The following is a 13,995-nucleotide window of genomic DNA, read 5'->3' as shown; positions in this document are numbered from 1 at the left end:
GATCACACAACCTGGTCTTTGCAGTGAATCCTCTCAGTCTGTATTTAATATCATTTGTGGATGTGTGGTAGTAAGAACCATTTCCTGCAGATCACATTTGACAGGTAGTGTCTTTGTTTGCTCATGTTCCATTTTGTGATCCTGTGGTGCTGCTCCACATAAACTTAGGTGATCATAAAACAAGGATCTCAACAGACTGAGGGCTAGGATGGCTTATGAGATCACTGTCCATGCTGTCCTGTTGGCTGGATATTAAATCTGTTTTTAGCCAACTCCTGCAGCATTGTAAATAACTAGGCTGGGGTTAGAGGGACCTGTTGCCAGTATCTTCTATGACGGTAAACACTGGCAAACCATGGTTCAGGCAGCAATAGTCAGGTGTTGGTGAGAGTGAAATGCTAGTCAGCTGTCGCAGCGTAGGTTGTCCAAGTTTGTAATACGGCATGTTAAAGGCAGTTAACTGCTTGTACAGTTATACAGTTGATAGGTAAACAGAGCTTATACAGATGTTTGTGCGAAAGATTATCATGATAGAAAGATAATCTATGATAAATGGAAATCACCAATGTTGAAGGTTCACAACAAACTCCACAAAGGAGTGATTTCCAGAGAAAGAGATCTTGCCTTAGTGGTGGTCAGCCCTTAAATGAGATCAGGGGGAGGTGAAGCCAAGCTCCACCCCTTCTGGTAGCACAGCTGAATTGCCTTCACCTGTGCTCCTGCAGCTTGCCTCATTGCTTGCCTCAGGTGGTCAATCACAGGTTCAGGCTGTGATCAGCAGTTTCCCATACACTGCTGTTTTCATTAAAATAAAAAGTTAGCTAACAATAACCAGACTAATTTTGTATCCATGCATAAAGATGTTGATTCATTATTGTAGATAACTAATTCTGTTCTTTGCCTTATTTTGTAAGTTAATGTATGCTTTTGCTTATGTTACTGTATAAAACTTTGAGTCAGATATACTGATTTGGCACTAGTAGCACTCTTCCCATGTGCTTATTGCTTTAAAAAAGAATGTAAATTACTGCAAAATACAGTGCAGTCCTAAAACGACTGAGTCTGAAGTGACCTTTAGAAGAATGAGTGCTATTATTTCCTTGCTGTAGGGTAGTGTTTTATTTCTAGGGGAAGTATGTCCCAGCAATGACTTTTGAATATAAGGTACCTTCTTCAGGTCTTTGTTCCAAGCACAGAATTTCATTTGTACAAGATTCCATTTAGCCTTCTGTACTCTGGATTTGTTTTAATTATGTATCAAGCAGATGATTAAAAAGTTACTTTATTCTCAATGTCAGATTGGGTTACGTGGTAAAATGAAGATATATGTCATTTGTATTAGGAAAGTTGCAAGGGATTTTTATCTATACATAACGTTTGGTAAAATTTCACTGTACTTTTGACTAAGCGGTATGTAATTGCCCAACCTTGTTTTGAAATCCAGCTTATTTTTATGATTTGGAGATGTCACTTAATCCAATGTATAGAATGGACAGTGAGAGCTCAGTGTCTTGCAGAGCGCTGTAGCACCAGGCCCAGCATTCATGGCGACACCTGCCTCAGGCTGTGGTGATGTCACCTGGTAGATGGCTCCGGTTTTGAGTTACTGTGACAGTGCCAGGCCTTGGCACCAGCAGGGTATATTCATTGTGTGTGTGTACTCAGTTGTTGGAGGCCTTTCTGGAGAGCACTGCGGGCAGGGTATGGGTGGCCTCAGGGCTTCCTTCTCCAGCGAAGTCCTCAGGCCCCAGGGTACCCTTCAGAACTGGAGGGTGACTTCTGAAGGCCGACAGCCACTCTTACCCTCCTCTCCCCCAACTGTGGAACAGCAAAATAGCTTTCTGCTTTTTGTCAGACTCCTGATTTCTTTTTTTGCCCCTGATACCGGGAGAGGTACAAGCTACAGTGCAAGGTAAGTTGATTAGCTGAAATTTATAACAAAGGGTATAATTTAAAGGCACATTAGGAAGGAATTAGAAAAATTGGTGGCAGAAGCATGCACATGATTTCTTGTCTTGTGACTCTTCAGTAATAGGTGTAATTCTTTGGATAAACTATTGCTAAGTTTGTCAGAATGGTTAATTCTTTCTAGTTACGCTGTTACTTATTTACAAATTGCTTTTTTTTTTTTTTTTTTTTTTTTTTTTTTTTTTTTTTTTTTTTTTTTTGTGCTGTGGATTGATACAGTTTCCTAGCCTATAACATGGGTTTGTCAGGCAAAAACATTATCCCAAACAGCTGCTCTTCAAATCGTGGTTGGACTTAAGAGGCTGTTTCTCCTTATTTATTGAGGAATATCAAATTTTGATAGATGTTTCCTGGCTTTGCTTTGGACCTGTACAAAATCAGAAGCAAAACCAAAGCCCTCTTGACAGTTGTTCTTCTTTCCTTCCATTCATTCCATGCAAGTGAATGCTTTGATTGAGAACTTGTTGGTACATTTTCAAAACCTATGAATTGTAGCCTTTGGGTTTGGTATTTTCCTCTCAGTCTTGGCCCAGTCTTAGAAGACAATGGTACCCTGGGTGTCATTTAGGCACATCATAGTATCATAGTATCATATCATAGTATCATAGTATTGTGCGAGTTGGAAGGGACCTTAGAGATCATCAAGTCCAACTCCCGGGATTCGAGCCCTCTGTGTAGCAGAGCGGCACTTCTACCCCCTGCTCCACAGGGGGGATTCGAACCCGGGCCCCCTGGTGTTGCAAACGGGAATTCTACCGCTGCGCCACTGGGGCACATAGTCATAGAATCATAGAATGGCTTGGGTTGGAAGTGACCTCAAGGATCATACAAGGTCCAACCCCCCTGCCGCAGGCAGGGTTGCCAACTTCCACATTTGATACTAGACCAGGCTGCCCAGGGCCTTGAACACCTCCAGGGATGGGGCATCCACAACCTCTCTGGGCAGCCTGTGCCAGCACCTCACCACTCTCTTGGTAAAGAACTACCCCCTGACATCCAGCCTAAATCTTCCCTCCTTCAACTTAAAAACATTTCTCCTTGCCCTGCCATTATTTATCCAGATAAAGAGTTGAGTCCCCTCCTGTTTGTAGGTTCCCTTTAGTTACTGGAGGATTAAAATGAGGCCAACCCCACAGCCTCTGTTGACTGAGAAATTATGGTTTAAGCACCTGGGTATTGTCTGAGAGATGGCAGTTGGTATGCTGTGGAGTTTCTACTTTGGAAATGCCTTTTTGATTTTCTGGTCTAGATCTTGCAAAAGAACTTTCTGTTTATCTGCATTTGGTTTCTCTAAAACATTTTGTAGTTTTTGCTCAGTCAGACCTAAAGATGTCAGGCAACCAGGCCCCTCTTATGTGCCATGGGTGGCCTGAGAAGCTCTTGGAGAATTTTCTGAATTGCAGTGTTTTTAGTGACCTCGCTCTTTTTCCAGACTCCAAAACTTCCAGAACAAAGTTGCCACCTGTATTAGCAGTTGAACTGTGGTTTGTGAGGAGTTGAAGTATACCTTTTCTTTGATCCAAGAAGTGTTTTGTCATTATTTAAAGGTTGAATTTTCCTGGGCTTTAGGGGTTTGAAATTAGATTGTTTGCAAAGTATATTAGAGCTAAAAACAGTTTTGCTGTAATTTAACTAAAATGGTGTCCTGTCACTGTGTGTTGCTTTCCTTCCTACCCACTCTCTGCCATGAACTAATACAAGACATTCCTCTGGCTGTTCTATATTCAGAAAGCTGCAGTAGCGGATTACAGAAGCCTCATGGATATGTGTAATGGATAAAGGTACAGCATAAACTGGCAAGGAAATTGTATTCTGTTTAGCTTTGATTGATATAGAAAGCATTAATAAAACTTGGTTTTTTAGAAATGTCTGTTTTATTGCATACTTCTACTACTACTTAAGGAAAACATTTACTTTGGACAGACTTAGAGGGGAGAGGAGCAAGACTTAACTCAAAGGTTGCTCACTGAGCTTAGTTTGCAGAATTTTGGTGACAGAAGCATTGCTATGTATTTCAGTATCTGCTTTTGAAGGGTTTCTGAGGCCCCAAATGAGGAGTGTCTAGCAACTGAAGAGCATCGTTACTTTTGGAAAGGGTAAAGATTTAAAGATAATGAAGACTTAGAGGAGCAATATGAAATTATGATCGGCTCTTTGACATGTGCAAAATTGGCCCTCTTGTATGACTGTTACTTACACCTCAGCTGTAAATCCAATGGCCAGGAGCAGTTAATGTGGAAACTGGTGCCAGAGGAATTCTGCAGTTGTGCTCGTCAAACAAGAAATGTGTTTTTTCAGTCGACTTAGTTAAATCAGTGCAAAACACAGGGAGAAACTTTCCATTCTTATTTTAAACTTTGTGTGTTTTGAGCAGTTGTGTGAAAGTTCAAACTACATATGTCTGAATGTGACTCAAATGTGAATCAGTGTTATGCTCTGTCTGAAAGAAGACCACATTGGAGCAACTTTGGATGTGATTTAAAATGAGCACCATCAAGTTAATATTCTGCATGTCTGAAAGACAGCTTTTTCTATGTCCTTTTTCTTATAAAGTTTCCTTCAAAACCATTAATTAAACTGTTAATGCATGCTTTATAACATTGGAATAAAAACAGGTTAGGCAAGATGCCTTGACTTTCTTTGATCGTCCTTCTCCAGAAAGAGCACATTGCACTTGCCCTGGAAGCTGGTGCTGTGACGGGACCATGGAGAGTGATGAATTAAACTTCTTGTAGTGTGAAAGGTTAGAGTATGACGTGTAGGTTTTATATAGGAATAAAGGGTGAGGGTGTGTTTGTATAATAGGCAAGCATGTCTTATAACTTGTTCCAAAGAAAATCTTGTCTATAGAATGGCAATTTAGGAACTGATGTCTAGACTGCTTTGAGGAATGGTAAACATGATGTCTTCAGAACAAAACCATGAGGGTTTAAAGTGCTGCACTTTGTATCTTTAGTATGTGACTGAACACCAGGGAGATCATAAGTATTTCAGCATTGTTTGGCCTGCCTGACTGCTAGATTAATTACTGAAAGAATGCATATGCCAGCTTATAGTAACATCTTGAATACAACAGTTCTGCATTTACATGAGTACGTGGCATGAACTCTGTCAGTAATGGAAAATCTCTGAATAGTGGTGCATGGGTTTATATACGTCTTCATTTTATTAAATTGTTTATGCATGTTTGAGAATCCATCAGACTTTTTTCTTTGATTGAAATAACTTGATCTTTGCACTGTTGTCAAAAACTGATCAAAACATTGCAGTTGCAAACTAGTGAGGATAAATATATCCTACTAATGTCAGTTTTAAACACTTCAGTCTGAAAAGTGCTAGAATAGTTTTAGAAGGTGGGCTAATGCAATTGTTCTGCTTGCTGTGTGAAGTTGCATGCATTTCGATAGCGATTGCCTGGTGTACATATCGGACCACTGGAATGGCTTGTTTCCCCTTCTTTCTGCTTTGGGGGAAGGAAGAAATTTGAATGGGTCAGGACCAAAAGAATATAATTAATAGTTGGAAATTAATAATTGAAAATAAATGTGTTACGGTGTTATTGTTTTTGTTTTAATTTTTTAAGAACAAACAGTTGTACTGCTTTGACATCATAAAGAGGATAAAGCCTATAAAGCTTCTGGTATTTTTTAGCAGTGACAAACTCCAGCTTTCATATTTGTGTTCTTTGCAGTATGGGAGAAAAACTGGCAAGACTGCATGCCATAGTAATTAAATTGTTAAACATAGAAACTTGAAGGGAGAAGCTTGTCTTACTTGTTTGGGGAGTATCTGTCAGCATATTTAAATGAAATTTTATTTTGAAACTGTATGTTTGTGATTATTAACACATTCCTAAGCAGCATAACTATTTTGTGATCAGATATTGCGATATCTTCAAAACATATAAAGACACTCACGGCACTGTAAGCTGCATCTTTTGTATTCATTTATGTTATTTTTCTTTTTGCAGGATTACAAAGCCATTGACATTTGCTGACTGTGTTGGTGATGAGCTTCCTTTAGGATGGGAAACTGTTTACGATCAACAGATTGGAGTGTATTATATGGACCACATAAATCGTGAGTAGATGTGTGATTATTTTTAGGAACACCAGCAAGCTGATGTTAACTGATGGCACTATCTTTGTTTCCGATACTATTTATGCAACTCATGTTACAGCAGGAGAATGTATACAAGTAATTTCTTGCACTGTCTGTTTCATCATCTTTTAAATGGGGGCACAGCCCTTCTTTCCTTTGTAAAGAATTTTATAATTGATGACAGAGATATAGTGTGTAGAGTTGCTTTGTCCAGCTATGAACAGTCAGTAACTTTCTTGCTTTCTGCATATACTGAAATTTCCATGCTATACTCTTGCATTTCATGGCTTTCTAGTGATTGATGCTTGACTCTTCTCTCTTGAAAAACAAAATCTGTTCTGAGAGAGGAGTGCTGATTTTTAATCAGAAGCACCAACAATTACATTAGTGTCATCCACTCTTACGCAGCCTGTGTTTTACACTTCAAAGGTACTGTCACAAAACACAACAGATGACTCCTTGAGAATGGGAATGATATCCATCATTTACCTTTTTGGACTGTTGCTGAGCTTTATATCAGTTCTGTTTGGCACATTTTCCAGTTCTAGTTTTAAAGTAGTGTGTCTTATCTTTACAGCTTTATACTACTGTTGCTATTACTGCTGTGTTGCTATCATTAAGCTTCTTATCACCAATGAGTGAATGCTTTCAATATTGTGGGAACTGGCAGTTGGCGGGGAGGGAGGAAAGAAGAAAGTGGTTATGAGAGCAATCACAGTAATGGTAAACAGTATAATCTGTAAAAACAACCTCAATATTATCTACTTGAAATCTACTCAATTGAAAAATAAAAGCATAGAATAGTTTTTGCCTTCCTGTCGTCACTGGCATCATTCGTCTATTGTGATTGAACAGCTACTTATTTAAAGCAAGTGAACAGGGAAAAAAAAACAACAAAACCAAACCCATCACCGACAGCAGAATAACAAATGTTCTCATGGCATTGTTTGACCCTCACAGATGCTTATTTGTTGTGAAATTAACAAATTAACAGAGACACAAATTGAATAATAATTTTAGAAGAGCTGTTAATGCACAAGGATAGATGTCCTAGCCAACTGAAAGCTGATAGATACAGATTGTTTCTCTATTTAAAAGAAATAGTAGTTTCGGGATAGCTGTTTAAACTGTGGTGGTGACTTTCATTAATGCTGAAATTAAATGCAAAGTGAACGTTGTGCTGGGTGTACAGTAATAGAGTGCACTTGTAGCAGTGTATGGGTACTTGAAGGGCACACGTTGAAAACAAAAGAAAACATGAGGATATTGGCAGCTGTTACTCCCATAAACATTTAAAAATGCCCTTAGACACCACTGTCGATGATGGGTAGAACATGAACTCCCACTGCAGTGCTATGACTAAAAGAGTTAATAAAGGATTCTAGCTGTAGACATCTTGGATAGGAACAACAATCACCTCTGCATGCAAAAGAAATCACTCCCTTTTGTTTTTCAGACTTTGTTGTTAGCTGTTCTACCGCAGATATCAAGTTGGAACTACAGTAAGGATATTAATCATTGTAGACATGTCAGATCTGGCTTGCATTTTTTTTTCTGTGCAATCCTGAACAAAAACTGTAGAAGAGGGTCTTTGCAGAGAGAAATTAAATTCCCAAATGCTTAATAGGAAGGCATAGCAAGAGAAGATTAATACAAATGGGTCTGAGGATGTACATCTAATCTTATTATGAATTAAATAAACATATTATATGAACAGATGGATAAAGACTTCATACGGCCAATGCTGAACTGAGTGAAAGGAATCATTCTGCAATTAACCAGGTTGCAAAATTTGTCTCTTTCATGATAACTAATTACTTGCAGCCCACAGATATTATCCTAAATGGTAATTCAGCCGTCATAGCAAAATGGGTTTGTCACCCTTAGGCTAATGCAGTGCTTGCTTATACAAGCAAGCTTTATATTCAGAGGGAAAACAAAATTGATATTACAGCTGGATAATCATTACTCAAGAATTACTGGGATAGCTGATCCAGTTTTAAACCATGGACAGCAAAAGTACCAATCAAGGTGACATTAACCTCTTTTGTAGAAGTGAGAACTAATGAGTAGGCAATCATGTGCATCATGAGACCATGTCAGACAGGTGGCAGAGATGATCGAGCAATGAATAAATGTTTTTCTGAAATGATTCCCTTGCATTATGTTCTGAATTATGTCTGAAATACTTGAAAAGCAACTTCCAAGTAAAAACAAGTTGATTATTTAAACCTTTCCAGGATGCATTTAGTGGATGATCAGGTTTAAATGCTTTAAAACAACAATGTAACTGTGTTAATTGGGAAAACAGTATTGCTTCAGTTCCAAGAAGTCCTATGAGAAAATGCCAGAGATGATTCAAATAGATTCTTTTAAGAGCTGTGGTTATTGAGGAGCTCTCGTGCTTTGTGTATCCTCAGCTTTTTGCTCGTATCACTTTTAAAGGAAATAAGTAATGCATTCCATTTTCTTTTTTTTTTTTCAAGCCTCTGACTAAGTTTGTTTACCTAGAAAGTAGTAAAAAGCCTTGTAGGCAATGCTTTTCCATTTATATTGAAAATCTCCAGGAACAGAGGAATCTTCAGTAAATCTCCACGGTGCTTCCAACCCTGATTTCCATCTTGTTCTGTAAATTCAGTACTTTGTTGACACCCTTACTAAGCTGCTCTTGGCTCTGGTCCAACCATTGCTTAAAAACCCGTGGTGGCTGCCAGCCGCAGAATTCCTTTCCCTCCTCCTCAGTGTCTTGAGAGCTTTTGAAGTCTCCTTTAACCAGTTGGGCATTCCCCAGTGGGGGAATAGTAATCTATTCCCTGCATTTGTCTGGGGCTGTTCTCGAATTACTATAGTTTTGTATTCTTTTTTATAAATTGTCTATAAAGAAACAAAGGAACTGAATTTTACCATCCAACTTAGCTTTAGTTTCAGTTATTACGTGACAAACTTACGTAGAAATCCAGGGCAAAGTGTGAAGACTAAATACTCATAAATCAGAAGAGATTGTCACTGCTGTACTAAAGTACCTTTCTGTCTCAGAAGAATGCTGCTAGCTTTTGAGAAGGCTTCTGAAGTAATCTGTGAAGTGATGACATACCCTGTAGTGCAGGACCTCAAAGCTCAATATGCAATACAGTGTAATTTAGCTAGTAGTAGATCTATTAATTTTCCATTCAAAAAGAGATGCTTACTATGATATAGTTTTTTTGTCTCATAAATATTAGATATTTTTGCACAGTTTCCATGCAGGATTGTAGCTTTTGGAATATTAAGTTTTCACAAATATCAGGAATGCTGATGGATGTGATGGTGTTGCAAATTTTCATGCCCTCACTTAAGGATGGGCTATGGTGTGAACTAAGCAGTTTTCTTTTGCTTTCCATGCATGCAGAAACTAGGTGCATAAGCATTTATGGAGACTGGAACAAGTCACAGCACATCCTGCTCTGGACTGCAGAAGTAGGTTGGGGATGTTGGAGCAGAGATATTTTGGAAACTGGAGGTGCTGCTGGAAAGGTCACTGTGATACAGGGAATGTACTGGAGGAAGGACATAATTGTAGGTGTGAGCTTCGTACTCTTGCATTGTGAAGAGTTGTGGCAAGAGTTACAGCTGAGTAAAGGTTGTTGGGAACATAGTAGTTTTGTTGGGAGTACTGCTTCATGTTTCTATCTACTTTTCAAATGGCTTGTAAATGGTAGAGCTGGTAGTATAACCTTGACACCACGAGAGTTATTAAATCATAAGGGTCAACCTTTTATAGTTTCACATTTAGTCATGAGCACCAAAATTCTGAATTACTTCATGCAAGATAAATACTAAACATAACTGGCTTTCATCTCTTATGAGAAACTAAGTTTGGAAAAAATGACTAGGTATGCCTCCTGACTGCGCTGCACTTTCTACAACTGCTTTGAACACTGACATAGCATCTGCAGTGACTTCTTGCCATTAAAGCATTAACAAACAAACACCATTAGAAGTGCTCTTCTGGATTTGGGATTAAAATGCTAACTTCTCGGTTGAACTACTTTATTCTTCTCTGGGCAGGTATAGTCACTAGCCTTTCAGAATGTTAAATGTGTGAAGTTAATGTGTAATATTTTAAAGTTGTTCCAACTGCCTCTAGGTACCTTCTGTTTTCCTATGTGGTTCTACGTTTTTAGGTAATCCTCAGAATTTTCAAGCTGGCTGCGAGGGAAAGTGAGCATAAACACAGATTCTTTTCTTTACAAACTAGAGCATGCCCAGAGAAAACAAATGCAAATGCATTTTACATTTCAAAGGGATTTTCTTGTTCTTTCACTCTGGAAAAATCACTCAGGATGGAGTGATTTTGAACACTGTAGTGTTAGGCAGACTAATTGTTCAGCGACTTCATATCCAGTTTTTTGAGCATGTTACTCTTAATCTGTGATGTAGACCTGCAGAACAGACCTTAACAAAACCATTTGTTCTTTGTGGGATAGTGTCTTATACATTTGTTGTTTTTCTCCTTAGAGCTTACGCAAATTGAAGACCCAAGGGAGCAATGGAGAAGGGAGCAGGAACGCATGCTAAAGGAATATTTAATAGTTGCCCAGGAGGCACTCAATGCCAAGAAAGAGATTTACCAAATAAAGCAGCAGCGTTTTGAACTAGCCCAAGAAGAATATCAGCAATTGCATAAAATGTGTGAGGATGACAACCGTTCCTATGCGAGCTGTGAGTTTGCTGTCCTTTCCTTGATTTATCATGAATACATAACACAATATATGGGGTAAGAAAGTGTTTTCACCATATCCTCCTCTCAATGAAGACTCTGAAAACAGAAGTGAGGCACAGCCCTTTATCTCTGTGATTTGGGGCCTTTGGTTTCCTGTTAGGTCTGCTGGAATATAACTTTTTAACATTAAACAGGAATACCTTGGTGGCAGCCATGCTGATGCTTCATGAAAGGCAACAAAGTTTGAATATTTCTGGGCCAGCCACCCACTTTCCCTCCCAAGTTCATAGATTATTCAGTACTGAAACTGTCATCTTAAAGAGAAGCCTTCTGCAGATCCGGGGTCAGTTTATTAGCTTAAAAAAGATTTAGGGAAAAGGCACTGTAGACAAATGTGTCTGATGATACCAATTAGAATAAGTGTCACACCAAAAGATTCCTTTGATAAAGCAGGAAATGACTTTTCGACGGTGTTCTTGGATGTCAGCCTCTGACCCTAATGCAGGAACTAGGTTGCAGAGACTTGAAGTCCTGCTCTTTTTATTCTTCTGAGACAGCTTTGAATAGATGATAACGCTTCTTCTAAATTCTGAAGTTGTGGCACTGCAATCATTGTTGATGGCTGGTGCAGAAAGGGGTGTTTTTGAGGAATCAAAACAATCCCCTTCAAAGGAGAAGGGTATGAGATTGATACACCCACGAGCAGCGTGGAAACTTAGTGGGATTTCAGTGCACAGGTGGTTTTTCACTGCCTGTATGTACAGCCACTGTTCAAATGCAGCAACTGCTGGTAAATGCCAACTGCTCGATAAGTATGGGAGTCTCTACTTACTCCTTTCTGAAACAGTTCAATAAACATGGCTGTGAGAAGTCAAAGTAGGCGCTGGGCTATAAGTGTTTAGATTCTGTATTTATTATTTTCAGTGAATTCATTCATATGCAAAACTCCTAAATGAAAGATGTTTTTGAGGAGTGAGGTGGCCTAGATGGTCCTGACCAGTCTCCATCGAGCATTCCTTTACTGTATAAACTGGAATTATCTCTTCTTTTTATTTAATTTTAAATATAGGTGTTTCCGTATTTTAATTTGTGACATAACAGATGTAACTGGTCTTATTGAAGACATGAAGAATGATTAAGAAAATGAACTATTTTTCAAGTTTCTATATATTTTTTTAATAGAAAAGCTCATTTAAAGAGTTTGCTACGTGAAGGCTTGGAATGGGATAAAAAGACTTATCAGCCATTTAAAAAAATCTATATTTGTTTCAATACTTTTCTAGGAACTTGAAGTCCTTTAAAAAACAAACAAACAAACAAATTCACAGTAGTTCAGCGGGAGATCTTGTTGAATTTTACTTCAGGTGAATATGCAGAAAGAAATTTCTTTGGAGGAAGATAAAAGTTAGAAAAACACAACCTTTTTCTTATGGGTCTTAGAAAAACAATTTGCTTGAGACACCATCAAAATATGACTGAAAATGGCAAAGTGGGAGGTTACATGTAGCATGGACGTGAATGTTGTATTAAGTGACTTCTTCCCTTCTTAGTCTTTGGGTAGATTTTCTGCGTGTCTCCATGTGTCTGTGGAATTGATAGGATACTGTAAAACTAACCTTTTAAGTTGTTTTGTTGAGAAAATATATTTTATATTGTTTTAAGGTCGCATGCATCAGCTATGAGGAAATGAGACTGGCTGATTAGTCCTTTTCTCTTTTAAATCCCTTTCACGATTATTCATATTGTCTACTTGAGATTCCCTAAGGCTTCTCCATTTGTTTTCCTTAATTTTGCCACTCCCCTGTGCTGTGAGATGCTTGATTCTCCACTTTTTATGCAGAAATCTTTGACTCCTAATTTGGGTGCAATTAAAATGCCGAAGGTGGGTGCTTATGTTGTGAATATTCCTGCCTCCACTACCAGGTCTTTAAATCTGTTGCCTTAAAATAACTAAAAGTACACAAACTGTTTTCCTCTCCTTTGCTTGTGGGTGCTGTCATTGACTCAGTGCGGTGTGCTCATGAGTGGGAGGCAGCATGAGCTCAGCGGTCGTGGGCTGGCAGGGAGGTGCCCATGCAGCACTTCTGTGACTCAGTTGTGATCAACAGTGTTAAAAAAAATATTATAAATAATCCATAGAAAATCCTGGATTTAAAGAATTAGTCTGGGCATGACTACTCATTTTGGCAAGTTTCTGCACGCTTGATATGACCTTGGCATTGCAGTGCTCTTTTGAGAGTGGAAAGGCTCTGTGAAATGTAGACATGGATATGAGTTTCAAAGCAGCAGCCTCTGGCTTTGCAAAAGGATGGTAGGTCTAACAGTACAACCCAATCCACTTGCATACCGGGCATTTTTCAGCAGGCCAGTGCTGCCATGAATGGCTCACTCAATAAATCATGGCTGGTCTTGCCCAGCCTGTGCTCTGGGACTTTTACTTCATCTGTTTAGGGTTTAGCTGATACCGTCACAGCTTGAAATCATTGCCTGGCTCTAGAGGTGCTGTTTTAAGAACTCACTTGCAAGAAGTTTCAATTTTTGTAATGTTAATGAACTTAGAAAACAAATAGCAATTGTTAATGTTACGCAAATTATTGCATCAGTAAATGCCAGCATCCTTTAGTGGAAGCTGCTGCCTTTTGAGCAATATACAGTGCTGCTATATACAGTTCATTTCTTTTCTGTTCAGAACTAAATAAGAAACTTCAACCAGACCAAAGATAATTCTTCTGTTGCACTTGAACTGAGAGAATTATTGTAAAGACAAGTGACTTGTAACACAAAGAATGAATGCAGCAGTCTTTTAAACAGTGCTACATCTTAACAAGTGTGGTAAAGAAAAGAAATAAATATAAAATAATGTTTTCCATCTGTTTAGCATTCTCTGGATTTTCAACTAATACCAAGTATGACCCATATCAGATTAAAGCAGAAATAGCCAGCCGTCGTGACAGGGTGAGTAGTGTTTTTTAATTTTGTTAAATGTGAATTAGGCATGGGGAGGGGAAGAGGGCTGTGCTTCAGCTGACATTTACACTGGGTGCTGCATGTGTTTTTGAAAAGAAAATGTAAAAATACACTCGGAACTGTTGCTTCGTTCAAAGAAGTCTACATTTATTGCATTTCAGTGACTTGGAAAGCAATGCTGTTTCCATGTTACAAAGCATAAAGTTTTTGTCATAGATGACAGAGGCACACTCAGCTAGGCTTTCAGAAATTACTTT

At 38.6% G+C, this 13,995-nt stretch overlaps 1 protein-coding gene across 2 annotated transcripts in view; it reads left to right on the top strand.

Moving 5' to 3' along the window:
- The window catches only part of WWC3 (WWC family member 3), a 95,202-nt gene that overhangs the window by 29,277 nt on the left and 51,930 nt on the right, over window positions 1-13,995 (top strand). For both annotated transcript variants that reach the window (XM_072353147.1, XM_072353138.1), the window contains exons 2-4: window positions 5,939-6,048; window positions 10,567-10,770; window positions 13,650-13,726. In XM_072353147.1, the coding sequence (XP_072209248.1) occupies window positions 5,939-6,048; window positions 10,567-10,770; window positions 13,650-13,726 (391 nt within the window). The remainder of the gene's footprint in view (window positions 1-5,938; window positions 6,049-10,566; window positions 10,771-13,649; window positions 13,727-13,995) is intronic.

This window comes from Excalfactoria chinensis, chromosome 1 (assembly GCF_039878825.1).
Source record: "Excalfactoria chinensis isolate bCotChi1 chromosome 1, bCotChi1.hap2, whole genome shotgun sequence".
Lineage (NCBI taxonomy): Eukaryota > Metazoa > Chordata > Aves > Galliformes > Phasianidae > Excalfactoria > Excalfactoria chinensis.
Note: the sequence above shows the minus strand (reverse complement) of the source record. Positions and strands in the feature narration are given on the sequence as shown.